The 27,818-nt window shown below is 33.1% G+C and overlaps 1 protein-coding gene across 1 annotated transcript; it reads left to right on the top strand.

Annotated features, from left to right (window-relative positions):
• Positions 1 to 2,521: 2,521 nt before the first annotated feature.
• Positions 2,522 to 19,669, top strand: LOC139517885 (fatty acyl-CoA hydrolase precursor, medium chain-like). The gene is made up of 3 exons (XM_071309374.1): positions 2,522 to 2,591; positions 13,998 to 15,542; positions 17,691 to 19,669. Exons 2-3 carry the CDS (start codon positions 14,002 to 14,004, stop codon positions 17,881 to 17,883), a joined length of 1,734 nt encoding a protein of 577 aa, XP_071165475.1. The 5' UTR covers positions 2,522 to 2,591; positions 13,998 to 14,001; the 3' UTR covers positions 17,884 to 19,669.
• The last annotated feature ends 8,149 nt before the right edge of the window (positions 19,670 to 27,818 follow it).

The following is a 27,818-nucleotide window of genomic DNA, read 5'->3' as shown; positions in this document are numbered from 1 at the left end:
TCTGGATAAAATACAATATTTTCGTTAATAAGAAAGTGTTAACGTGTTTAATTTAATTGTGGTCATTTAAGATTATTAAACATCTTCATTTCGTTTGTTACAATTGGAGGATCCTGACACGTTTTCACAGAAAGTACTGGTAATGATTATGTTGCCACTGAAGAATTGATTAATTGATTGAATAATTGATTAATTGATGGTTAATACCACTTGTGTGCCATTTCGTGACGGTCATTTTTTATTGGTGAAAGATGACGGAAAAAGACGAATAAATGTTGCGATATCAAAGTATTTTGATTATTTTTGTCGATGGATTGTTTTATTATTGTCTAGGGACCGGGAACGATATAGGGCTTGTTATATTGTGGAGACCTACAAACAGTAATATGAGAAAATTTGAAACACTTGAAACGATAGTTTACTTCAACTCAGTAAGTTATCGTGAAATACTTTATAATAGTGACAAGATTGCCATGAGACAATTACAAACCAAATGTTGTAGGTGTAACCAATACCAGGTCTCGGTGCAACATTTAGCAAGTATCCGGCTTGAGTATAAGATAATATAATGAAATGCCATTACAAAAGGTAATGCAATCGAAACGAAAAACTAAATCTTTTAGTCAAGTAAAAAAGATCGGTTAACAAAATTAGAAAAGACGATTTGTACAGTTCAACTTTGGTTTAACCTTTCGATCAATTTAAATGGACTTGTTCACTTCGTGAATTTCATACAAACGGTTTATAAAATTACTTTAAATTAAGTCGCAACATAGATGTAATAACATCTATGGTCGCAACGAGGGTTTTACTAAAAATTGGAATAAAGTCAATTTAAGTCAATCCGTTTTATTTTTAAAAATTATCAATAAATAAGTGGGTTCAGAACATTAGAGAAACCAAGTTTTTAATAGTTCTGTAGAAGGTTGTAAGACTGTGTTACATCATAGATGTAATACCCATAGATAAAGTTCGCCAAAAGTTCCCCACTGTTCTCTATTGTTAGATAAAAAGAACCATGACTAAATTGACTGTCTTTGATGTTTCATGTGTGTTGTACTCAATCAAGTAACTCTAGCCACATCTCTTATCTATTGATCTTATTGACCAGTACAGCATAATAGATTTTCTTTAATGTCTTCTCGAGTTATGTCCCTTCTGTTGTTAAATTATGTCTATTTTAAGCGCACTGGACAGACAAACAAAATGGTCAAAAAATGGACGAAATCGATCAAAAATTGCACATTTTACAAGGGAAATTATGAACTTAATTCAAAAATGTATTTTTTAGGCTTGTTTCTTTATATTTTGTAAAAACTATGTTCCTGAAAGTTCCTGAAAATGGGAATAGCATGTTGTTAAACATCTAAAATACACCTTTTCTTTGATATGCTTCATGAAGGTGTCGAATTGCGTCGAATTTGGGAAAAAAATAATAAAAAGTACATTATTTTCCTTTTTTCATCAGTTTTTCTACAGTTTTAGAAAAGAAATTGTCTTTTTCAAATCATTTTTATATTTTACAGAATAAGTTAGTTACTAAATCATAGATGTATTTTATAAATATATTTTATGGACAATTACAAAAATTATAATAATTTAATTCATAATGTTTATGAAATATGTATTTATAAGTAAAGAGTTTTAATAATTTAGTGAAATGACAAAACATACAAGGCATGGAAAATATTTTTTGAAGCATACATAATTTTCACTTGTTCAATGTTATCTAACAAGTATATTTTCAATAAACTTGTTTATATAGTAAGCATACATTTTAATGATGAAATCAAATTTATATAAAATCTGAAAATTTAAATATTACGAAAACAGAAGAAAAGAAAAAATAATCACATTTATAAGTTTCTTTTCGAGAATAATTTGAAGTATTGTTTTATCTAAACGATTATTATTTTTTATAATCAAGTCAATATAAAACATATAATTATTATTTTGATTTTGTTTCTTTCTGATTTTTAGCATGTTTTTAAGATAAGTAGGTTTTAATTGTCAGTTTTCTATTGTCTTGATTGTCAATCTGCATCTCAATGACCAACTGGTTCATGTCATTATCAGATAAGTGTGAAAGCCATTACAACGCACATAGAACCTTTGAAGTCAGGGTTGAACTTCATCTATGGGTATTACATCTATGGTTACATGTAACTGGTTGAAAAGAGACAAAAACAGATTTAAAAAATACTGTGTTTGATATATCGTTTAGTGTGTGTTTACATTTTCGGTTTTCATTATTTTATATTTTAAATCTTTTTCACTTTTAAACTATCCTCATAATGGGACGTTCGGGATAATTTTTAAGAATATAAAAAAAGACATGGTTTGTTTAGAACTGGGGCGATGTATATCTTTGCATGGTGTTATTAGCGTGATAACATGAACAGAATATTGTAATCAGATTGATATAAAGGAACGACATACGTTTAAGAAATGAGAGCAAAGGTTATTGCCGTTCCCTATTCATTATCCATATTTTAGTAGAAGCCTTTTTTAAAGTTCAAGCAGTTCAAAATATAGGTCTATTCACCTTGATCACAAGTGCAAGATTCAGTCAATGAAGTAGTTATAAATAGGTAAGAATTAAAGGATACCACTTGTATGATATACAGTTTACTAATCTAGCACAAATATGTTTCCCTTTTTTTTCTTTTATCTTTGTGTCCATCTAATTTGAAAATAAATTAAAAGTGATTTATACCGGAATAAATGTTTAATAATAAGGATGTTAATGTGATACTACCTGCATTGGTTAAACAATTTATTCAGGTGCATTTTATCAAGGACGTATATTAGTTATACGTCCTTGATTTTATGTATGTCTAGTACACTACCTGTCACGTCACATCATACAGCCACTTAGGCCGTGTTCACACCAAATTCCATGTACAGTAAACTTGTTTACAATTAGTTTAATGAACTGGACATTGGTTTCACATTAAATTTGTTCACATCTATACACCTTGTTTAATTACCTGTACATAAGATTTGTTCACATTTGTAAACTCTATGTCATTTAAATGTTCATTTCGTAGAATCGAATGAAACATTTTCGGACAACTTTTCTAGCAGTAAGGGAACGACCATTTGACTCTAAATAGGGGGGATGGAAATAATTCGAACCCCAATTGGATAAAGAAAACAATTCTGGTCCTACAGATGATAAAAAATATTCTGAATCAAGAGTTTCCCCATACATTATAGTGTTAAATGTTGAAGAAAAAAAAATGATTACCAGCATCGAAAAAAAAACCCGGAATAAAACGTTTACGCGGAAAAATTCTGACTCAAATAAATAAACAAAATACCGCCCCCCCCCCCTTTTTTGAAGTTAAGTGGTTGCTTCTTTATGAAAGCCATTTTGATGATTTGCAGTAGTTTAAAGATACTAAAGATGTCTCGATTAAGCATTAGAAAACGTAGGCTGCAACAGCGTGCTTACAGACGAAGAAGAAGGATTGATATATTAGGGATCACTATATTTCTATCTTTTCTGTTTGTTCAAATGGTATTTCTTCTCCAAGAAGTATTTGGCAAAGGGAGGTGGTAATGTTTTTTTTTACTTTTTAATTGTAATTTCACGGATCCGAGATACTAGAAAAACAATACATTTACCTCACACTTTTTAAGTAATTTTATGAGTGAATCGTTGTTTGAGTAAAAACCAGTGGCAAATATTTCTGTGCAAGTTAAGTCAATTCGGAAAGACTTTAATTTTCAAATGAATTATGTGTTCAGCAATGATGCTGCTTTGGGTCTTGATAAGGGCTTAATAAAGCTACGTTAAGTTTTATTTCTAAACAAAACAAATAAATATATCAAGTTGAGACAAATATTTCTGTAAAGAACTTCTTAAATAATTGCTATAAATATCAATTTTATTTAAAAATCGTTTCTTCCTTAAATATGCACGGTGAAACTAATGTTTTAAATGCCTAGTTTTGTGTACACTTAATCTAAACAAGGCCTACATCGAGTATCGACTGCATGTAGACAAAACATGATTTACACTACATGTAAACATTGAGTTTTATCAATGGGAACGTAATTTTGTTTAGTTTACGTGTGAGTTACACTTACACAACACGGAGTCTAGGTCAATGTGAACACGGCCTTATTCAGATAAAATCGAAAAGTGTGTCATTGATTTTAAATGCTATAATTTACTACACTATATTTTATTGTTTTATCGTGTGAGAGGGACAATCACTGTGTACTGCATGGTAAGGATGAGCCACTGTAAAAGGGTGAGAACACTAGATGAGATATGACAAGGTTGCTGATGATATCATTATGAATCAAATGTTAAAATTATTACAGGATATGAGTTAAACCTTAGGTAATGCAACAAATATATGTAAATGTTAGTTCTCTGTGAAATAGATGTATAAAGATATAGATACATTTTTTTTGTTAAAATATATAAGAAAAGGTATCTGTTTTTGTATATTCCAAATAAATAAAAAGGGTTTTGTACTAACTGTCTCAGCGTCTCGCCCCTTCCTCAAAATGATTCATGATGTGAATGGTTTGCCGTATATTCAGACGTTTATGGTAAAATATTATTGATGTGACTGCTTAAAACACAGTTATGTCTTTCATGTACTAATCTCATGTAAAGCGTTCGTAGGTAGTGAATGTAACAATACTCCAATTTATAACACGCGTCCAGGTCTGAATACTTAATTTAGCTATTGTTTATAAATATGTAGTTCAGCGTTCTGAGTTCTATCACTTGAAGCCAACTTGATACATGGTGCCTGATTGCCTAAAGACGATACATTGGCAGTTTTCCAAAAATATAAAGACTCTGTCATTTGAAAACAGGGAAGTAACCAAGAAATCGAAACACTATCCCTAAAACATGGAAATAAGTAATAAATGTAAGTCCCGCTCAAAACCCCGTGTGTTTTCTGGGTACAATTGATAAGCTACCGCAACCCGAAAAAAAATGTTGAAGCTCCAAATCTCGCTGATGAGTAAAAAAGATGGAAAGAAGAAGTAGAACTGTACATTGATTTGACAATGGACTCAGAAGATAAGAAAGCTAAGATGAAAATGTTTCTTTATCTGGTAGGCACACAAGGGAGAGAAGTGTACGAAACATTGACATTAAAATATTTGAACGTCCACCGAATGAAAGAACATTTCTACAGGTTCTAGAAGCATTTAATAACCACTGCAATCCCAAGATAAAATGAAACAGTGATACATACATGTTGAATATAAGAAATCAACGTCAAGAAGAAACATTCGACAAATACACGGAACTAAAACGGTTTGCATCCACACGTAATTAATAGGCGCTGACTGACTCACTGGTACGTGATCGTATTGTTTGCGGCAACTCGAGTCTGAGGGAATGCTTACTATGCACGGTAGATATTACACTTGATAAAACCATGTACTTTGGAAGAGCTGCTGAGCCTTCTTAAGAAAGAATCAAAACTCTACAAAAGAAACTACAGCTGCCTCCGACACAGAAGTAAATGGTGAAAGACATAAGCCAAACCAAACACAAAATTGAAACAGAAACAAGGCACATGATTTATGTCAAACATGAAAAGCAACAATACCGAAATAATAGCAGCAACTGCAGTGGAAATATTGTAGACAGAGACATGAACATTCTAGGTCCAGCTGTCCATCGTATGGTCAAACTTGTCGGAAATGTGGCAAACAAACCACTTTGAATCAGTGTGCAAGTCAGACGAGAAAATAAAAAGGAGCAGACCACACCAAGTGTGTACTCTGTCAGAACATTACGCATCAGATGATTACGACAGTGATGTTTTTTTTTATAATTAAAAGCAGTAACCCTTGTACCAACCAAACTATAGATGGTAAAAATAGCCGTCATGTGTACGCAACTACGAACAATGTTAATAAACAAATCATGCCAGTCACATTTGATTTAGACATTGGTGCAACATGTAACATTATAAATAGCAATGCACTGAAAGAATTAGGCATTAAAGATCAAAGAAAACAAGTGAAGTCCTTAAAATGTACAATAACACTACAATAAAACCACTTGGTACTTGCCAGCTGTAACTGATTGAACCCACGAATGATGCTAAGTTCAAAGCAAAATTTATTGTTGTGAAAGATAAAACTTTCACTCAATCACTTGGTAATAAAACAGTCAAAGCTACGCACTTAATGACAATACACTATGCAAACATAAAAAGTGTACAGCAAGGAGCACGAATGTCACCGGATTCATATAGGCCAATTGATAAAACAAATGTTCTAAAAGAAAAAGAAGATGTCTTTGAATGTACATAACTTGAAGAAACTGGAGTTCGACGAAAATTCTCAACCAGTAGTACACCCACCAAGGAAGGTACCTGTCGCAATAAAGGACCAACTGCAAACTGAGCTAAACAGACTTTGTGATATGAACATTATTACTCCAGTAACTAAACCAACGCCTTTGGTTTCAAGCTTAGTAACCATGGAAAAGCGTAATCAGCTACGGGTTTGTATTGACCCTAAATACCTCAACCAACACATCAAACGACGTCATTACCCGCTACATACAATTTATGATCTGCTACCTGAGCTTTTAAATGCTAATATTTTCAGTGTTGTCGATGCAAAGAACTTATTCTGTCACGTCCAGTTAGATGACGTGTCTTCATACCTGAGCACATTTGATACACTTTTTGGAAGTTATCGTTGGTTGAGATCGCCTTTTGGTATTACCTTATCGCAAGAAGAATATCAGCACAGACAAGATCAGGCAGTGGAAGGTCAACCTGGAGTACACATCATAATTGATGACATATTGATTTATGGCGAAGGGAAATCAGAAGAAGCTATTAAAGACAATGACAGACAATTCCGATTTCTAATGGAAAGATGCAGGAAAGAAATATTAAATTGAATAAAGACAAACTCAAATTGAAGATATCTTGGAAGAAGTCAAATGTATTGGTCACTTGATTAACACTATAGGTCTGAAAATGGAACTAGAAAAAGTACGCGCAGAAATAGAAATGCCTAAACCCACTGATGTTTCAGGAGTTTAGAGATTGGTGTTACAACTACAGAAATACAATATACAGCTAGTATACAAACCGGGAAAAGAGATTTATCTCGCACTTAGCATATCTCAAGGATAAGCAAACTGAGTCAGATAGTGAGGAAAAAGAAGCAATAAACATAATAAAAGATCTTACAGTATCAGAAGAAAGGCTCAAAGAAAAACAACAGCACACAGTAACTGACACGCAACTACAAAAGCTCAAACACATTATACAATCAGAATGGCAAGATATTAAATATGATGTGTCACATGACATAAATATATACTTCGACATCCGAGATGTGACTAGTATTCAAAGGTGAAAGAGTAATAATACCAAAGTCTTTAGGATCCGATATGATACGTAGAATACACTTCTCACATTAGAGTTGAAGGATGATTAAGAAGAGCACGCGAAATCCTCTACCGACCAGGATTGAATTCAGAAATGAATGATTTCAATTTTAAGTGTTACCCAACACCTTGACTAAAAGGGGGACGAAAGATACCAGAGGGCGAGTCAAACTCATAGATAGAAAATAAACTGACAACGCCATGGCTAAAAATAAAAAAACAAACAGACACATAATAGTACAAAACACACAAAATAGAAAAAATTTAAAAGACTAAGTAACATGAACCCCACCAAAACCTGGGGATGATCTCAGGTGCTCCAGAAGGGTAAGCAGATCCTGTTCCAAATGTAGCACCCGTCGTGTTACGTATCTTATAACAAATCCAGTAAATAGTATAATTCGGTAGGTCACAACTCGTGATGGCGTCCGTAAAATTTACGAAAGGATGATTTCAACTTCACCATTTAGAACTCTTGGTGTAATAGCTTCCTTGTGATTAGCAATTCTCTATCAAGAAAATCAAGATAGGAAATACAAGCCCTGGAATATCGTATCGATTGGGAGATATATATTCCGTTTACAGACGCTGCTGGAATTTTGCTACATAGAAATGAAAAGTTCACAATCATCTGTTTTGTCGTAAAGTTTTGTTTTCAACCAACCCTCATTGTCAATTTCTAGATGTAAGTCAAGATATGAGGCATACATAGCTGTATCTGTAGTATCCTTGTAGTAAAATTGAGTTAGCTCGTTCAATTGTCATAATTTTTTTACAAAATATTAACTTTTACCCTTTGACAAAAATATAAAAGAGAAATATTTGAACCAACCGTTTCATCAGAAAAATTTCATTGGTAATATAGCAGTTTGACAAACACTAATTTTGATAATTGGGAAGCTTAATATCTCCTTCACAATACAATGTGATTAAAACTTTTAAATAAGCTGATTTTACAGCGTTATCTCCATGTAGTGTTAGGTTCAACCTTAAGATATGAAACATGCCGCACGTATGAACGGAAACAAAGGAAAGAACCATCAATTTCACATGAAGTCCATGGTTCATGGGCCATGGTCGGTATTGACTTAATGACATTTGAAACACGAAATTACCTAATAACTGTAGACTATTTCTCAAATTTCTTTGAGAGCGACTACCTAGATAACACTCTAGCAACAACAGTCATTCATTAATTACAAGCACAGTTTGTTAAATATGGCATACCAGACACTTGTTTTTTCTGACAAAGGACATCAGTTTAACTATGTTTAATTCAGGAATTTTGCCAAAGATCACCATATTATGTACAAAGTAATGAACAAGTGGAACATGCTGTTCAAACCGCCAAATCGTTAATGACGAAAGGAAAACATGCACAATCAGATCCTTATTTGGCCATACTAGACTTTTGAAATACTCCAACTGAAGGATTCGAAACTACTCCCGCTCAACGATTGATGAACCGAAGAACAAAAACACTGTTACCAACAAAAGAAAATTTAAGGACATAATGTACATAAGGAAATTCAATACTGTAAAGACAGATAAGCTCATACAATCAAGGAGCAAAGGCACACTCATCTTTAAAAGAAGGGGACGTTGTGAGAGTGGAACTGGCAAACAAATATCAAAAGATATTGGAGATAGGAACAGTTAATCAGAAATTAAACGGAAGGAGACAATTGCATAAAACGAGCTAAAACAACAAAACATGTGAAAAGGAACAATCCAATTCAGAATTAAATTAATTCGAGGACGATGAACAATTTGATCATATTGAACAACAAGAGAATTGCAACAATAACTCTATTCCGCAACAAAAATTGCAACAACTCAAGGACAATTTCAGGAAGACAAATCAAAAGACCATCAACATTCAATGATTTTGTGAGTTTGTCGAGAGACTACCTCTGTTTCCGTGTTGCATAATAATTCCCTTAGTTCTCTAAGATACAAATGATTTTGTTATAAATTTTACATACTAATACTTGAGAACACACTGTGCGGTTGGGGCAGAATAATCCCCGTGGTTTTTTTTTTAGAATCATCTAGATTCTTTCTAGTGTGCATATTTAGTTTACTTGTGTTAAATGCTATTTTTGAATGTGTGCGCAAACATACATGAACAGTATTACGAACTTTAGCCGAAACAGTTTCAGAGTTTGCAGACTTTAAAATATTGAACAGTAACTTTTCAGTTATAGTTGATATTATCACCATGGATGTTTTTATTTTGCAAGTTATGCATTATTTTTTTAATTCACTAGTTAAAGTTCATTATTTTTTAGGCAATTGTTTATTTACACACTGTTATAATGGACTGTACCCATAATTCTTTGTATTGTTATTAAATATGTAATTCACCGTACTAAGTTCTATCCCTTGAAGCCATCTTGATACAGTAGACTTCTTCTATCCTCTAATGTACTTCCACATTAAAAAGGTAATATAGATGTTTTCGAAAAACATGCAAATGATGCCTTAGATTGATACACTTTCATTAAGGAAGCATACTTAGATAACAATGGGCATCATTATATAGAGATTTAGGGGACGACCATTTGATTTTCTGAACGGTTTTAAACACGAATATCCTGATCTGGTAATAGCTGATATAAAAAGCTTTAACAGAATGAAAATGAATCACACAAAATACAAAAAAAAAAACAGATTATGTATTAAAGTGAAAATAAAGTTTTTGCATGGCTAAGTCACGGCTGGTAATCTACACACGCAGAACATTTGGTTCTGCAATGAAAACCGTGAGAGGATTTTCCGGTTGTGCTTGAGTGGAGTAATTTTCACCGCTTCAAAAGGTATGTACATTTCTAAATCTCAATTTTCTTATTCACCTGATCAAAATATTGAAAATCAGAGAATGCTATGCTGTGGTGAACACTTTAACAAAGAGATACATGTATCATTTACTGTTGTACGTAGAGTTGAACTCCTACAAAATCAGTTGCCCCACGAGAAATTGGCTCAAAAAGTGACATTTCAATTTTGAAATGGTTTTATTAACAGACCTACAAGTTCAAATTGAGTTTTTTTTTAGGGCAAAGGGTATGAATGTTGTTTTTGGCGGCGTGTACGCTGTCCGGTGTTGATAGACGTCTGAATAATTCTAAAAACTACATTTTTTCATTGAGTCATGCGTGAGGGGATCGGTTCTGATTGAGGACATCGTGAATGCGTGAGGGGAAGTACAAATCATTTTGTTATATTCAAGCTATGAGTCGTTGAAACTTACCTAAATAAGGCTACATTGTTCATGAAAAAACAGTGCTTAGAAAAATTTATGAGATTGAACTATGAAATAAATTGTGGGAACCTAGGTTTAATAATATGTTTCACGAAGAATTAAAAGAAAAAATGTTGTCAATGATAACCAAAAGTACTGCAGAGATGTTGGTGAGTATCTCATTCGTCTGGATTCGTCCTTTTCAAACTACTCAACAATGTCCAAAAACAGGTCGAATGCAATGTTGTTTAAAAGGAAAATGCCCACTCTGTACTAATGAAAAAAAAAAAAAATCTTTCTATTTTCCCTACGTCTGAGAGTTTATCTAAAGCACTTTGAAAAACTTTATATTCTTCCTCAAGGTCTTCCATGTGGTCTTTATCGTGGTCCACTACGTGGTTTTCTTCTATGTCTTCATCTATATCTTCTTCGTTGTCTAAAACATGGTCTTCCTCGAGATTATCTAGGCTTTCATCGATGTTCGTGAATAATAAATTCTGTTGATCTGCCATTTTTTTTTTCGAACATTTCGTGATTTTGGGTGAACAGATTACGTCTTATATATATAGGTGTTGAAGTTTTGTTGAAGTTTTGATCGGCGATATACTTTTCTTAAATATATGTGGTGATCTCTGTGACGTATATTTGACGACAGGACTACTCCCAGAGGGTTTAGTTCGCTTCGAGGGCGGGGATAACTTGTATCTCCATGGCTTTTTGTAGAGATTCCATTTCAGTCCCCTTTTCCTTTTTTTCTTTGAACAATGGCATTTTTTGAAATTGAACAAACAATTAATAGTTTGATGTCATTGAATCAGTGACCAGTTTTGATCTATTAAAGTATAAGGATATTAAATCTGTGCTTTTAATCAGCATTGATCACATTTATTGAGTCAACAAAAGTCAAAAAGCCAAAGATTAAAAAAAATGTTTGTACTTCCCCTCACGCATTCACGATGTCCTCAATTAGAACCGATCCCCTCACGCATGACTTAGTGAAAAAATGTATTTTTTGGAATTATTAAGACGTCTATCAACACCGGGCATCTTACACGCCGCCAAAAACAACATTCATACCAATTGCCCCCAAAAAACCTTAATTTTAACTTGTAGGTCTGTAAATAGAACCATTTAAAAATTGAAATGTCACTTTTTAAGGCAATTTCTCGTGGGGCAACTGATTTTGTAGGAGTTCAACTCTACGTACAACAGTAAATGATACATGTATCTCTTCGTTAAAGTATTCACCACAGCATAGCATTCTCTGATTTTCAATATTTTGATCAGTTGAATAAGAAAATTGAGATTTAGAAATGTACATACCTTTTGAAGCGATGAAAATTACTCCACTCAAGCACAACCGGAAAATCCTCTCACGGTTTTCATTGCAGAACCAAATGTTCTGCGTGTGTAGATTACCAGCCGTGTAAGTGGCGGACCTAAAATAAGCAGGCTTGGTGACAGCTGAACGTCAATTCTCACTAAAAACTCATGGTAGATTATTTCAATCTGCTAGTTATTAGAATTTCTAATTTATATAGGAACTTTACCATGAAACTATATGCTATCAATGTGGCGTTACAATGCTATGTTCCTGCACATCTATTGGCTCAATAAAAAGAATGTGTTGTTGCCTTTGACAAATTTTGGATGAAAGAAAAAAAAATAAGCAAAAAAATAAATGCATTATTATATTTTCTACAAGTTCTACAAATATGAGAGATGCCTTATATTTTCTGGATTCATTCTATTTTATTCCGATGTAAATTAAAATTAATCTCTCCAAAAACCTAATAGGAAAAAACACTTTTAAAGCTGCTAAAAATAAATAAACAAACACATATTTACATTAATTATTACGTAACACAATATAACTCATTGTAAAGATCACTACAAATCTTGACTTAGGGGAGGGAATAAAGAAGGGAACACACCACAAATCATGACGTTTTAATGACCATTCAAACAGAGATTCGATGAATATTTTGAGAAATGCTGATATTGATACAAGATGATGTGGTATGACAGCAAATAAGACAACTCTCCATCCACGTCACAACTTGTAAAGGTAAACATTATAGGTCAGAGTACAGTCTTTAACACGGAGCCTTCGCTTGCACCGAATAGCAAGGTATATAAACTGAATAAAGGGGCCAAAAATTACCGGTGTATAACCATTCAAATGGAAAACGAACGGTAAATAAAAAAAAAGAAACGAGTAGCACGCATAAACAACATCAACAAACGACAACTACTTGACATAAGTTGCATGTTATTGCAAAGTTTGATTTTTATGATCTGTCACATTTTTAAATATAACTACGTTCAAAAACAACCCTGGATACAATTTAAGAACGGAATTTTGTCTAATACGAAGTTTGACATATCGTCAATTTGAAAATATGCAACCATTCGACAAAGAAATTAATCATTACTGCTGCCCTGTCATATGATGAAAAAGATAGAAATCATTACTGTTTCCATGTCATATAATAAAAAGACATCAATCGTTATTGTTCCTCTGTCATGAAATAAAAAAGAACGAAATCATTACTGTTTCCATGTCATAAAATAAAAAAGAACGAAATCTTTACTGTTCCCAGGTCATATAATGACAAAGACATAGATCATTACTGTTCACAGGTCATATAATGAATAAGAATTTCGGCCGTGGAGTAAATATAAGAAAAAGATGTGGTATGATTGCCAATAAGACAACCCTTCACAAGAGACCAAATGACACAGTAACTAACAACTACAGGTCATCGTAGGCCTTCTACAATGACCAAAGTCATACCGCACAGTCAGCTGTAAAAGACTCCGAAATAACAATGTAACACAATTCAAACGAGAAAATTAACGGTCTAATTTATGTACAAAAAATGAACCAAAAACAAATATGTTACACATAAACAAACAACAACAACTGAATTACAGGCTCCTGACTTGGGCCAGGCACATACATACAAACCTTCCCCCTAACCTTGGACAGTGGTGTAACCGAACAAAATAAGAACGAACTATAAAAATCAGTTGAAAAAGGCTTAACTCATCAAATGGATAGAAATACAAGTACTACAAATACACCCCAAAGAAAAGGACACTAAGTACAGCTAGTTCAAAGCAACAACAAAACATCATGTTTCTAAGACTACATTATCAATCAGTACATTGGTATATTAAATTCTTATAGCAAGCAGACTTGCTTGTTTTGAAACGGTACAGTTTGTCTAACATTAATTTTCTTCTACACAGCTTAAACAAAGGCTTCTTCGCAATCAAGAGTGTGCAATTCGTATTAAATTGTTTGTTTCAAATCAAAATGAAGTACAAAATCTTTTATATTCATTTCAGGAGAATGGATACCTTCTTAACTGCTATTTATATGGCTTTGATATGCTTAGTATTCACAGCAGACGATAAGACAGAAACAACGAGAGTAAACACTCCGTCTGGTCCGATAAATGGTTTCAAAACACAAAATAAAAATACCGGAATAAACCTTCATGAATTCCGCGGAATTCCATTTGGCAAACCACCTGTCGGACCTCTAAGGTTCAAAAAACCAGAACCAGTCGACAAATGGACAGATGTTCTGGATGCAACAGAATATGGCGCAGGTTGCCCCCAGACAGTATATATACCAGACTTAGCACCTCGTAAAATGTCTGAAGACTGTTTATTCCTTAATGTTTATGTTCCGGGGAGTCTAGATGAAAGTAGGAAATTATCCGTTATGGTGTGGATATATGGCGGAGGTTTAATGGCAGGGTTTTCCAGTCAGTATGACGGGGGATGGATAGCTACACAAGGCAATGTTATAGTTATAACAATAAGTTATAGGGTAGATATACTCGGATTTTTTACTCTAGACCACCCAGCTGCACTTGGAAACTATGGTCTATGGGACCAGAAACTAGCTCTTCAATGGGTACACGACAATATTGCATCATTTGGAGGTAACCCCGATTCTGTTACCTTATTTGGAGAATCTGCTGGTGGATTGAGTGCGTCTTTCCAGTCCCTAATACCTTCTAACCAAGGACTAGTCCACAGAATTATAGCACAAAGTGGTGTGGTTAATAGAATGAGTATTATGACGAAGAAACTCATTAATGATAGAACCATTGAACTGGCACAGAAGACATCATGTCCGATCAATGATATGTATAAATTTGTAAACTGTCTTCGAGATAAAGATTACAGTGAACTATTGGAAGCCACAAATATCGGAAGTTTTATGGCCCAAGATAGAATAGAAAGTTATCAACTGCCATATTTTGCCGTGGTAGACGGAGAGTTGTTCCACGATCATCCAATTTCAAGTTTAGATGACAAATCAGAGGTTGCAAAGTTTTTTAAGTCTCTAGACTTCATTACTGGATATACATCAAACGAAGGACTTGTTTTATATTTTATGATACTCCCAAAAATGCAGGAAATCTTTGAGTTTAATGTCACTGAGGGAATTCCAGTTAAATTTATTTGTGAGGGAATGGTTGCTCCTTTTGTTGAATTATTTTACAAAAACGATACTGATATAAAGCAGAAGATGTGTTCCTTTTACACAACTGAAAGTTCTAAAGATGAGCAAAGCATGAGAGCAAATCATTTACTGGGTGATATCATATTCAATCATCCCGCAATGGAGATGCTCAGCTATCACACACGTCTAGGGGGCAAATCTTACCAATATTTGTTTTCCAAGGAAAAACACATAGAATGGGGATCTGCCTCGTTTCCTGAGTGGGCAACGGGTTCTAGTCATGGTGAAGACCTACAGTTTATGTTTGATATGCACACCGTCATGCCGTCTCTAAACGAGACTAAGTTCACACCGGAAGAAAAGGATTTATCTGATAAGATTATTCAGTATTGGACGTCATTTGCAAAAACCGGGTAAGCATTGTATCATTAAATTTCTGTTCTATAATTATTGAAAGTTAGATTTGTATGGACTACTGTTAGCGAAATATTATGTAAAAGGTCTGTACATACATGAATGGGGAGCTGATGGATATAGGAAGGTGTGGTGTGAGCGCCAATGAGACAAAACTCTCCATCCAAATAACAATTTATAAAAGTAAACCATTATAGGGCAATGTACGGCTTTCAACACGGAGCCTTGGCTAACACCGAACAACAAGCTATCAGGGGCCCCAAAATTACTAGTGTAAAACCATTCAAGCGGGAAAACCAACGGTCTAATCTATATATAAAACGAGAAACACGTATAAATTACATAAACAAACGACTACTACTGTACATCAGATTCCTGACTAAGGACAGGTGCAAACATTTTCAGTGGGATTAAACGTTTTAATGGCACCAAACCTTCTCACTTTTTCTGAAACAATAGAATAACATAACAACATAGAAAAACACACGATAAAATGTCAATTGGAAGGCTTAACTCAATCAAAAAACGTAAATTAACACACTATTACCTTGATTGAATGTTAGAAAGCTGAATTAGCCTGACTGTATATAAGAAACAGAACTAGCTATAATGTATGTTAGTAAATTAAACTAGCCAGACTTTATGAAAGAAGCCTGAAATAGACTGACTAATGTAAGAATGATGAACTAGCAAGACTGTATGTAAGAAAGTTGAATTACCCAGACTATATATAAGAAAGCTGAAATGGCCGTATTGTATGTAAGAAGCAGAATTAGCCAGACTGACTGTAAGAAGTATGAACTAGCTAGGCTGTATGTTTGAAATCAGAACTGGTCAGACTGTTTGTTATGATGTTGAACTAGCCAGACTGTATGTAAAAGGATAAGCTAGCCAGGCTTTATTTAAGAAAGCAGAACTAGCTCACCTGTATAAAAGCAAGATTAATTAACCAGGATGTATGTATGAAATAAAATTATCATAACCTAGCTTTTTACTTATAAACATCTTACTTTCTTGTAAAATTTTGTAGACAAAATTAACATTATAACTCATTACATAATTTTCGTATAATACTAACATTGCATTTATTTGAAAGAATATTCTATTAGCTATCCATAAATACCAATTTTTCAAAATTTCAAGCATTGTAAGGAAAGTTACAGCATTTTAAAACTGGGGAATTGGAAGTATAATTTTTTTGTATTGTTTTACATTAAGTGTTACAATTGAATATAGTTGCAATTGGTCAGATTCATTCGTTAAAACACTCAAAATATTTGTCATAGAATTAAAATACCGTACAACCTTTTCAACAAATTCGTTTTCCTTTGTTGAATATTAAATCAACGTTTCATTGTTTAAGTTTAACAAGTTTTAGTGACGTACACCAGCTTTTGTTACAAATTAAAAAACCTGATTATCGAATTCACGTTGGTATGCCCTTATAGATCTACCTAATTTTTTTCTGATTATAACTATATAAGATTAGTTGTACCTAAAAAGGAACAAAAACGTAATCTTTTTAAAAAGGAAGATATTCTCTAGGAATTTAAGATCCTGTAAGTAAAAAGTTATCCACGAACAGTTTCTTGAAATTATATTGAGAGTATTGATATTGTGCAAGATGAATATTATTTTTAAGGTATCATCATCAAGATAGTAACTAAAAAATGTCTTTGAGTTGAGCAATTTTACTATCAAAACAGGTATATACTTCCAAAACAAAAGGGGCATTCCAACGGGTCTGCATATAAACTTAATGCAATTGAAATGAGAAATGTGCATTACCTACTTATTAGATGTTTGTTTTACTTACAATTTTAGAATGCTTCTATTTTTTTGTGACAATATTATTGATAAAAATGCCTAAGATTTAATAAATTCGTTCATTTATAACATAATTAAAGTAACTATAAACTAAAATTAATTTAAGGTGCTGATGTACGTTAACAAAAAAAAAGACATGAAAAATACCACAGTTAAACAATAAAACATACAATTATTAAACGAACTCATGTAATAAGATTAAAACTGTTCAACTCATCTCACCTTTACTCATTTTAAAATCGGTTCTTTTACATTCAGTGGCAAATATGGAATGTGTATGGTAAGCTTGTTTGGATATACCTTGATGTTCTCTTTTTTAGGGAACCGTATGGGGATGTGGGAGCAATTCAATGGAAACCATTTGACCTAACATCAAGATATTATCTAGATCTCGACACTCCACTGGCACTGCGGAGTAATCTAAGTCCCAAAATGGTAGAATTCTGGTCAAAGGAAATACCACCAATAGGACTAGAACATATGGAGAAAGTCAAAAGACATGACGAATTGTAAAAACGGATTAAATAACATTGTATTTTTTAAAAAGTATTCGTTTTTGTTTGCTTGTTTTAAATAGACATCTTTCTATATTTGGTAAGCAGTCTAAATGAAATACATGAAATTATTTATGTGTGTGCGTGTATTCATGCAACTCCATGTTTTACAATTTTGACACAATATGATTTAAAGTTGAAATCGACCAGCGCTAGTTTGAACAACACACATTGTAATATTGAAAGCAGTGAAAGCTTTATTTGTGATGGACAAATATATTCATGTGTGTTCGTTTCAAAATACGAGTATATTCTTCGAGTCTGCCACTCTCTTAAATACTTGTAAATTATAAAATCGTTTAGCCTCCTTTTGAATTGTACATATTAATTCTTGTTTTAGATTATCTTAACATTCAACTGACCTTGATTTGTTAATTGTAACTTTTGTCCAGAGATATGAGACAAACACCATTATATTTCTTGAACGACATGCATTGAAAATGAAATAAAAGTTACTCGGATTCACAGTTATAACAGAATTCTTTTTAGTATTAGGTCAACTTTAGAAACGTAATGTTTCTAAACAAGTTTAATAAACGTTGTTGAGAATTCACATGTAGAGTTGATACATTTAATATTCATGTTATACATGGTTCTCAAGAAGTAAAACTTATAGCCAAATATTTGAAGAGTTGATAAATGGAAACATTTGGTTGAATACATAGGAACTGTGAATTGTTGGTGCGATCACTATCATCCAGTTGCCTTTATAGTGTATACCTTACTACATTAATGTATACCCGCCTCTAACATTTTTATCTTACGTTCTGTACGTCTCCCACATACTTTGTATTATCTGTCTTTCGTTCTGCTTGCTTCTTCCATACTTTTTGATTATTTGTATATCGGTTCGTCCCCGAGGGTATCACCAGCCCAGTAGTCAACACTCCGGTGTTGACATGAATATCAATAATGTGGTCATTTTTCTAAATTTCCTGTTTACAAAACTTTGAATTTTTCGAAACACTAAGGATTTTCTTATCCCAGGCATAGATTACCTTAGCCGTATTTGGCACAACTTTTTGGAATTTTGGATCCTCAATGCTCTTCAACTTTTTACTTGTTTGGCTTTATAAGTATTTTGACATGAGCGTCACTGATGAGTCTTATGTAGACGAAACGCGCGTCTGGCGTACTAAATTATAATCCTGGTACCTTTGATAACTTTTGCACGTCATTCTGTGTACCTTTTACATTGAATAAAAGAACTGAAAGATATCCTTGCTTTTTGTGTTGACATGAATAAACATCTATATGTTACATTTATAAATCAACTGTTTACAAAATATTGAATTTTTGAAATACTAAAGTTTTTCTACCTCAGGTATAGATTACCTTAGCTGAATTTGGCAAAACTTTTTGGAATTTTGGTACTCAATGCTCTTCAACTTCGTACTTTATTTTGCCTTTTTTAACCTTTTTGGATTTGAGCGTCACTGATAAGTCTTTTGTAGACGAAACGCACGTCTGGCGTATATACAAAATTAAGTCCTGGTGTCTATGATGAGTTCATTTATTGTACTTCTCCTTATTTAGTTATATAAGAACTGTAACAGTTCTATCGAATGTTACCGTCTGCTAGATCTTACTAGGTTAGTATGAGAAATTATGTTCAATAAATTTGAGTTTACATTTTATGTTTAATAATATGATTTGCATAGAATGTTTTGCATTACTTTTTATTGATGTTATTTACTTTTGTATAGCATGTATTTATTTATTATAATGATAAAAGTGTTCTTTTCCATCTGTTGCAATTATTTCATGCATAAAAACGAAAGAGTTAGATGCTGTCTTGGTAACTACTATAAGAAGATTCAGTTGAAGCAGAATAACCCATTTATATTAGAACGAGTCAGATATATTTGGATGTCTCTACTGGTGGACTGATGTACGCAATTTTCTTTAATCAGCTGTGAATAACAATTCACGACAAGTTTGATATAGCTTATAAACTGCAAGTCAATGTCTTTAATTTTATATAACGATGTCCAATCACTTAGACAGAATATTGGTAATGGTAATAGTTTTATTTAAGTAAGAATTTCTTCGACTAGCTAATGATTATCTAAATGTAATTTTATATACTTATAAAAGAATAATAACGATTACAACAAATGTACGAGGCAATTAAAACAAAAACCTAATAGACGTTGGTGGCCTTCGGCTGTTCGTTTTACTCTTTGGTTAGTTGGCTGTCTCTTTGTCACATTTCCCATTTCCATTCTCTATATTATTGCATACTTATAGACAACGTTTGTGAATAAAGCTTGTGACAGTTCTATCCTCACCAATGAAGAGGTGTGTAGATCCTACTTTGAATATGACGCACTTTATTATTCTCTGTGGTCAAAGCCGATATAAACGGTTGAATGTAAGCCTATCTTAACAGTTCAGCAGTCAGTAAGCAAGTTTTACATATACTATGTATCTGCTTCCTGTTCAATGATGGTTTGGAATTTTATTTCGTTGTAACATTTCCGGGACCAAATGAGATTGTGCTGCGCATTTGTGAACTTCAGTGTGCTGATAGCTCTTGGGCAGTTCGGACGTGGCTCGAATTGTCCTAACTTCAGATTAAACTAAATTAACGTACTTGATTTTCATTCTATCATTAATAAAAAGGACAAGGTATGATAAGAGGCGTTTTTGGCCTTCTTCCCAAATAAGTTTATATATACATCATTGATAGCCTTAATATAGAAACTATTCAAAACTATGATTTTTTTATGTTCCGGTGAAAGGAAGGTTGCCTAGCAACGGTTTAAATAAATAGCCAAATTATCACATATGCTTTGCTTTCTCATTACACATTAGCATAACTCAAAATAATATTGTTTGTTTAACACTATCTTTAGTTTGCAAATGAAAAGTCACTTCAATTTCAGTTTAAAAAATGCTTAGCAACAACCTAGCAACAAAAATTTAGCCTAGCAACGGTTCAAAACTTGTAATTTCGGCCATATGAGGTATAACTATAGCAATATTTAAAGATGTAGCTACTGTAAATGATTTATCTTTCATATATATGATGTCTGAGTCATCATTATTTTTTTCAAGAAAATGAAATTGACCATAGCAACCTAAAAGTTGCTTAGCAACAGCCGAAAAAGATAGAAATTAAGATGAACTACAAAAAAAAACCTTTTGATTTTTAATTGTACAAATTAGAGTAAAATCAGGTTAGATTGGTTAATACATGCAAGAATAACTAGCAGTAAGAAATGAAAGTCAATTGTATATCATGCTGATAAAAAGATGAGCAACCAAAATAGTGCTTAGCAACGGTTAAATAATGAGGATTTTGTTTGTAAACGGAGTAGGTTTTTGGAATTATCATTATATCTTGATGATGTAAATATTAAATCATATGCTGCTACCAAAACAGGGTTGAGATCTAAAAAAAAATGTTTAACCCCGCCACATCAGTTTTGCGCATGTCCCAAGTCAGGAGCCTCTGACCTTTTTTAGTGATGTATGATTTTTAATTTTAATTTCTTGTGTATAATTCGGAGTTTAGTATGACGTCAATTATTACTGAACTAGTATACATATTTGTTTGGGGGCCAGCTGAAAGATGCCTCAGGGTGCGGAAGTTTCTCGCAGCATTGAAGACCTATTGGTGGCCTTCGGTTGTTGTCTGCTCTGTGGTCGGGTTGTTGTCTCTTTGAAACATTCCCCAATCATTCTCAATTTAAGTATTAAATAAAAGATAGCTATCAAGGAAATGGTCGGTTTATTAAAAAAAAAAGGATTAATACAAATCATATTGTCACATAATAATTAGTAAGTACAAACATTAACAAGTTAATATGTAAAATAAACAAGAATGTGTCCCCAGTATAGTATACCGTGAAAATGGGGTAACATCTCTTATTTGGCATTAGAATTAGAAATATTATATCATAGGGAACATGTGTACTAAATTTCAAGTTGATTGGACTTCAACTTTATCAAAAACTACCTCGACCAAAAACTTTAACAAGAAGCGGAACAGATGGACGAACGGACGAACGGGCGGACGGATTAACGGACGGACGAACAAACGGACGCACAGACCAGAAAACATAATGCCCATAACTGGGGCATAAAAAAAACTTTAAGTTATATCAGAAGTGGCACACTTATAATTCATAAATTAAAGTTGAAGTTATGAATATAGCATTTCACATTTACATGATGATTACCGGTACATTAAAAAACGCAAATGGATTAAAACTACTATTGAAGATTCAGTATCAGATTTATACAGTATGTATAGCAAATACGCATAGCCTGTACAATGTCATTGTTTGTCACTTAAAGAATCGTACACTGTGAACTTTTTAACACTTAACACAATATTCTAAAGACTGAAATGCTGAAAACAAATTTCAAAGTTTTCGATGAGGTCAGGGTTTAAGACGTTAAAAACTCATTAAGATATATAGACGAAAGAGACATGAACATCTTCAAGCTTCTCTAAAAATTCATTATTTCTACGATATATATCCTGAAATTAGCACATGGATCGCCGGTTTATAGCATCATGTGCAATCATACCACATCTCCTTATCTTATCCAAAACTTTATGCTTATTTTTAAATGAAACAGTTGTTAATAAGTAGTATTTCATGAAACCCCAAAACATTCGAATTTGATTAGAAACGTAGACATACTTCATTAAAGGGTCTCGGTGGCCGAGTGGTCTAAGAAGTTACTTCTGTAATCACTAGCCAGTCAACACTGATGTTGTGGGTTCGATCCCCGCTCGTGCAGGTGCACTCGTTTACTTTCAACCTTAATTTCTCCTTTCAATGTTGATCTATTTATTATTTTCATTCTGAATGTCTTCACTTGCAGGAGTGAATGTCCAGCCAAAAGGTTTCAACTTTCAAGATTTACAGCCGATTTCATTGAGTGTGAAGCCAAAGGTAAAATATTTGGTAAGCTTGCTTGTTAGCTGAACCGTAAAGTCATTATTATGTAAGGTTTACTACCCTCCTTTCGAAGTAGCATAGCCCATCAGCCAGATAGATTGGTAATCTGCTAGACTAGTATATTCTTAAAGGAGGGTAGTTAATCTGACCTAACAATGACTTTATGGTTCATCTAACAAGCAAGCTAACTAAAATATTACCTTTGACTTCACACTCAATGAAATCGGCTGTTTTAGTTACTAAACAAATCTGATTTATTGCAGTAGGGACACTAAACTGTCGTACTAGTAGTGCAAGTTTTGCCTTCAATAGAAATAAAATTAGATGTATAAATATGTCCGGACAGACACAGACGAACGGACGGATGGATGGACGGACAGATCTAAATTAACGAACGTGCTGAACATTTTGTCCCGTGAGGGGAGGGGGGAATGTGAAATAGAATTAAGAGGCCATAGTTTACCTGTACATTGAACAGCTAGGTAAGAAGTACCAGTGCACTCCAGGAATCGGTATAGGTTTGGCATGAAATTTTGTCACTTACATAGAACTGCAGACAAAACAAAATACACTTTCGAAATGGCAAACAAATACACATGTTTTTTTCGCGCATACTTCATTAGTTTGTTTGCCATGGGTCTTATCCAATTTGTATTTATGCAAGTTAAATATGTTAAAAGTAATTTCGCTATGGCATGTTTTATTTGATAATCCATATAGGATCTGAGACAATTGAATGCTGCATGTGTACTTTTATTTTATTATGACATCTTGACAAAAGAGTGCTCTGACACATATATACGAAAAATCATTAATGTACCGATATATGAATAGGCTGGAAATACATAATTTACAGTATAGTATAAGTGTAGTTAACTTAATTTCAGTATAAACTGCTCTCTACATGAGGGTCTGGATGGGGGGGGGGTCTGTTATTCTGTAAACATTGAATTTTCACCCTTTTTTCTCTAATCTTTAAAAAAATAACCCCTTTTTTCTCTAATCTTCAAAAAATTAACCCCTTTTTTCTCTAATCTTCATTTTGTTTGCCCGTTATTCTGTAATCTTCATTTTTTAAGGGCTCTAATCTTTAATCATTTAACCCCATCCAAACCCTATGTTTATAATTATACTTCATACTTTGGATTTAATACTGACTGCACATGCATATATTCAAATATTGACTAAGTTATGGATATTGCTTATGTGAAGTCCTAAAACTTATGGTAATGGCAGTTTTTAAACGACCTTGACTGGCTATACAGCCCTTGCACATATAAATCTATTTTTCTGTAGATGGTTAAATAAAAAATCTTCAAAGTGCAAAATATATACGTTTTGATGAAATGATTTTCTTCAGAACTACAAAAAGTGTTTGAATATATTGAGAATTTAATTATAAAATACATTTGTAAGATTTCGTTGAATAATAGAAAATTATGATGAATACAAATTAATTCACCATATTTCAAGGGACACAACTCTGTATTTGGCTGCACAGTGTTAGACTATTTTGATCAAAATCATCACTATTATGGGTCTAATTTCACGTACAGCATATTTCTTTAAGAGAGTGACATGTCTTGATGACGGGATACGACATAAAACAATCCGTACGTGATATTCAGATCAATTATGGATCCCGGAATAATTTCGTACCCGTGCCGTTCACTTTGACGTATTATAATGACTTGTCAAAATATGTAAACAATCGGATTATTTTTCAAATTTTTAGACATGAGCGCCAACGTAGACCACCATGATATTTTATTATGGGAAAGATACATAAGAGTACAGTTGATGGTTGAAAATTTCAGGATGGTCTACGTTGGCGCTGATGTCAAATTTTGTCTCCGAACATGACGAAATTGTAGATTGTTTTACACTTTTCGTCGTTTAGGGCTTTTCAAGGTCTCAGTTTGAACATATTTGAGTACATAACACCTAAAAATAAGGTTCTACATGGACGATCAGATACTGCAGTTTATGCCACAGTCGTGATGGGTTTCAACTTCAAAGTTTAAAAATTCTGGAAAAAGGGGGGCCAGAAACGGCCCTTATCATACCTTGTCCTTTGATATAAAATTTAAATAAAAGTTAGTAATCACCGGATGTAATTCGGAAAAAATTTACGATTTTTACCTGTTTTCGGCACATTGCCGTAAACCGGTTATTATAAAGAAAACACATCGCGGAGAAAATTATAGAGAAGGGGTCCGCCTTAAAAAGAAAGTCTTCGCATGAAGACGTTAGTATTACTGACGAGGATGAACTTCTGTCTGAAAAGTTTAGATCCGTTTCGAGCGCGGCTGGAAAAAGGAAACATGAATCTACAAAGTCGAAAGCTTCCGCGAGTGGCGGAGCTAACACTACAAATAATTCAAGTGTAAAGGGTAAGAAACCAGCGAAGGTTAATACTAATACTCAAACTCAGAACCCTGGCCCTTCTACCTCTGCAAATATAGACAACCATGATGCAATCATGACAATGTTGGTATCAATTCAAGAAGGTCAGAAAGGCAGTCTGACGATATCAGGTCTTTAAAAGACCGTGTACAAGACATTGAAGAATATGATGAGGGTAACAATTATGATGATAATTATGATGAAGATGAAGAAAACCCCCATGAGGATTGGGAAAATGTAGACAATGAAAGTGAACCACCTGCTAAGAAGCAGAACAAAGATGATAATAGGTTTTCGTCTATGTCTAAGAGATGTATAGGGTTCAAGAAATTTGTGATGACAAAATTGATAAAGTCTTGGCAAATAATGTCAATGAGTTGTTCAGGAATGGTATGAATGAGGAACAATACTCTGATTTAACTAAAGATGAAAACAATGCCAGACCTGAAAATTGTGAAGGTTTGTCTGTAGTAAGAATAAACCAGCTCATGTGGAATGTCAATGCAAGACTCGTTTAATTGTTAAATTTTACAACACTCATTTTACTAAGAAAATATTCGTCAAAGTTTTCTTAGTATCAGTGAAAAGGGAATGGTCAAGTTATAATTGTAGACCACGTATTGGCCTTGTTTAAAAAGTCACCACAACGTGCACAAATTTTTTTGTGAACTAACCTGGATATGTGCATGTTTACAATGCAGTACTCTATAAAAAACAAAAGAAGGAAAAATTAGTATTTGAATACTAAAATCATTATGTATGATAATTTTTGGTCTTAAAACTCCTTACAAAAGCGGGCGTTTTATCGTAATCTGTTGTATGAACCAGATAGTGATGTTTTAATTTCTAGCTGAATGAGACAATGAGTTATATGTAATCTTTTTTAACTTTTCATTTTTGAAAGAAGAACATATCTATGAAAGAAAAGCACTAAAAGACATGTAGTTTAAAGATTGACTGATAACTTTAAAAAGGAGAAATTCCGATCACTGTGATGGAGGTATTCAGATGCCTTATATTAAAATGTCTTGGTTGTATAAATTATTAGATCCCAATTACTCTCCTTGGAAAGTTTTGCTGTGTAGTTATGTACAAAATTTTGGAGGGGGCAAAGTTTTACACTTTCAAGAAAGATTTATTTAGCTGAAAAAGTCAACCACTCTTGGCATGATATCTTGGTAATTTTTAAGTTAAAACATAAGCTTAAAGCTGAAAACAATACCGATATTCTGGTCTAGTCCATATGGCTAAACCAAAACTAGTCCATATGGCTAAACCAAAACTTCAAAATGGATGGCAAGATGATTTAGAATTTCAAATGTGTTGAAAATTGTATATTCTTTATTAATGATCTGATGTCAGATAATAAAAAGTAAAATCACATCAATACTCAACTCAGAAGAAAATCAAATCGGAAAGTCCCTAATCACATGGCAAATTCAAATGAAATAACATATCAAAAATTAATAGACAACAATTCTCATATTCCTGACTTGGTACAGGCATTTTGTATAGCTAAACCTCTCACTTTGTACAACAATCTCGTCAAAATCCGTTATATTTACAATGATGCGTGATCTAAAGAGACATAATAAATAAAATAGTCAAAATAAGGGTACAACAGTCATCATCGTGTTACAATTTTTTAAAGAAACAATTTAACAGAACACAAAAGCATCTATCAAATTAAAAACACACTCATTGCTTCGTGTGTCTGACGTCAGAAAATTTATACGTCACATATTTTTGTCGTTCAATGTTTATACCAACAATTTTAAAATTCACCTGGGCAATGTAAGCATACCGGGTTATGAAATCAAAATGATGTAAGAATTAATTTTTAAAATAGCCCGAGATTTAGAATAGTCCAAAAGTTATATAGAATTTATAAGAATCCACAAATGGTTAATTCCGCTACGCGATTAAATAATTTTGACGTTTGTGGTTCAACGTATTTTCTAATTTATAATACAAAATATAACAAAAAGACATATTATAGAACAATAACATACTGACAGGATCTGTTAAAGTACAGAGTAACGTTATAAGAACCAAAAGAGACTAAAAAAATCGCATATACAAAACACACCAGCAAAAATGGAAGATGATACAAACACATTAACGGGATGTATAGATACCGATCCTCGTTTCATGGATATCACAAAAAAAAACAATCCACAAGCGGATTAAGGGGGGTTGGGGTGTTCGCAAACATCCCCCTACCCCTGCCTATTATTATTAAAACGACTTTTTCTGTTAGCTTGATTTGAAGAAAGTTACTTTTTCACCCTGTCATATTCATAAGGTTTTTTTTAAAATAACACCTGCTGAATCTAAGGATGTTGCAAACTTTTATTTCCACATCTGTACCTAGTGTTCAAATGTATAGTATTCTTAATTAAGACTGGAATCCACCTAGTTCTTTTCCTTTTCATAAACGTGAAATGTACGGGTTAAAAAGATGCTTCTAATTTGCTAGAGTGCAATTTTTCCAATGAATTGTCTATTCAACTTCACAGGAAGGAACATACTGCAAATTTTGCGTTTTGTTCGCTACTGAACAACCCCG

This window comes from Mytilus edulis, chromosome 3 (genome assembly GCF_963676685.1).
Source record: "Mytilus edulis chromosome 3, xbMytEdul2.2, whole genome shotgun sequence".
NCBI classification, from domain to species: domain Eukaryota; kingdom Metazoa; phylum Mollusca; class Bivalvia; order Mytilida; family Mytilidae; genus Mytilus; species Mytilus edulis.
This window is presented reverse-complemented; position numbering and strand designations above follow the sequence as displayed.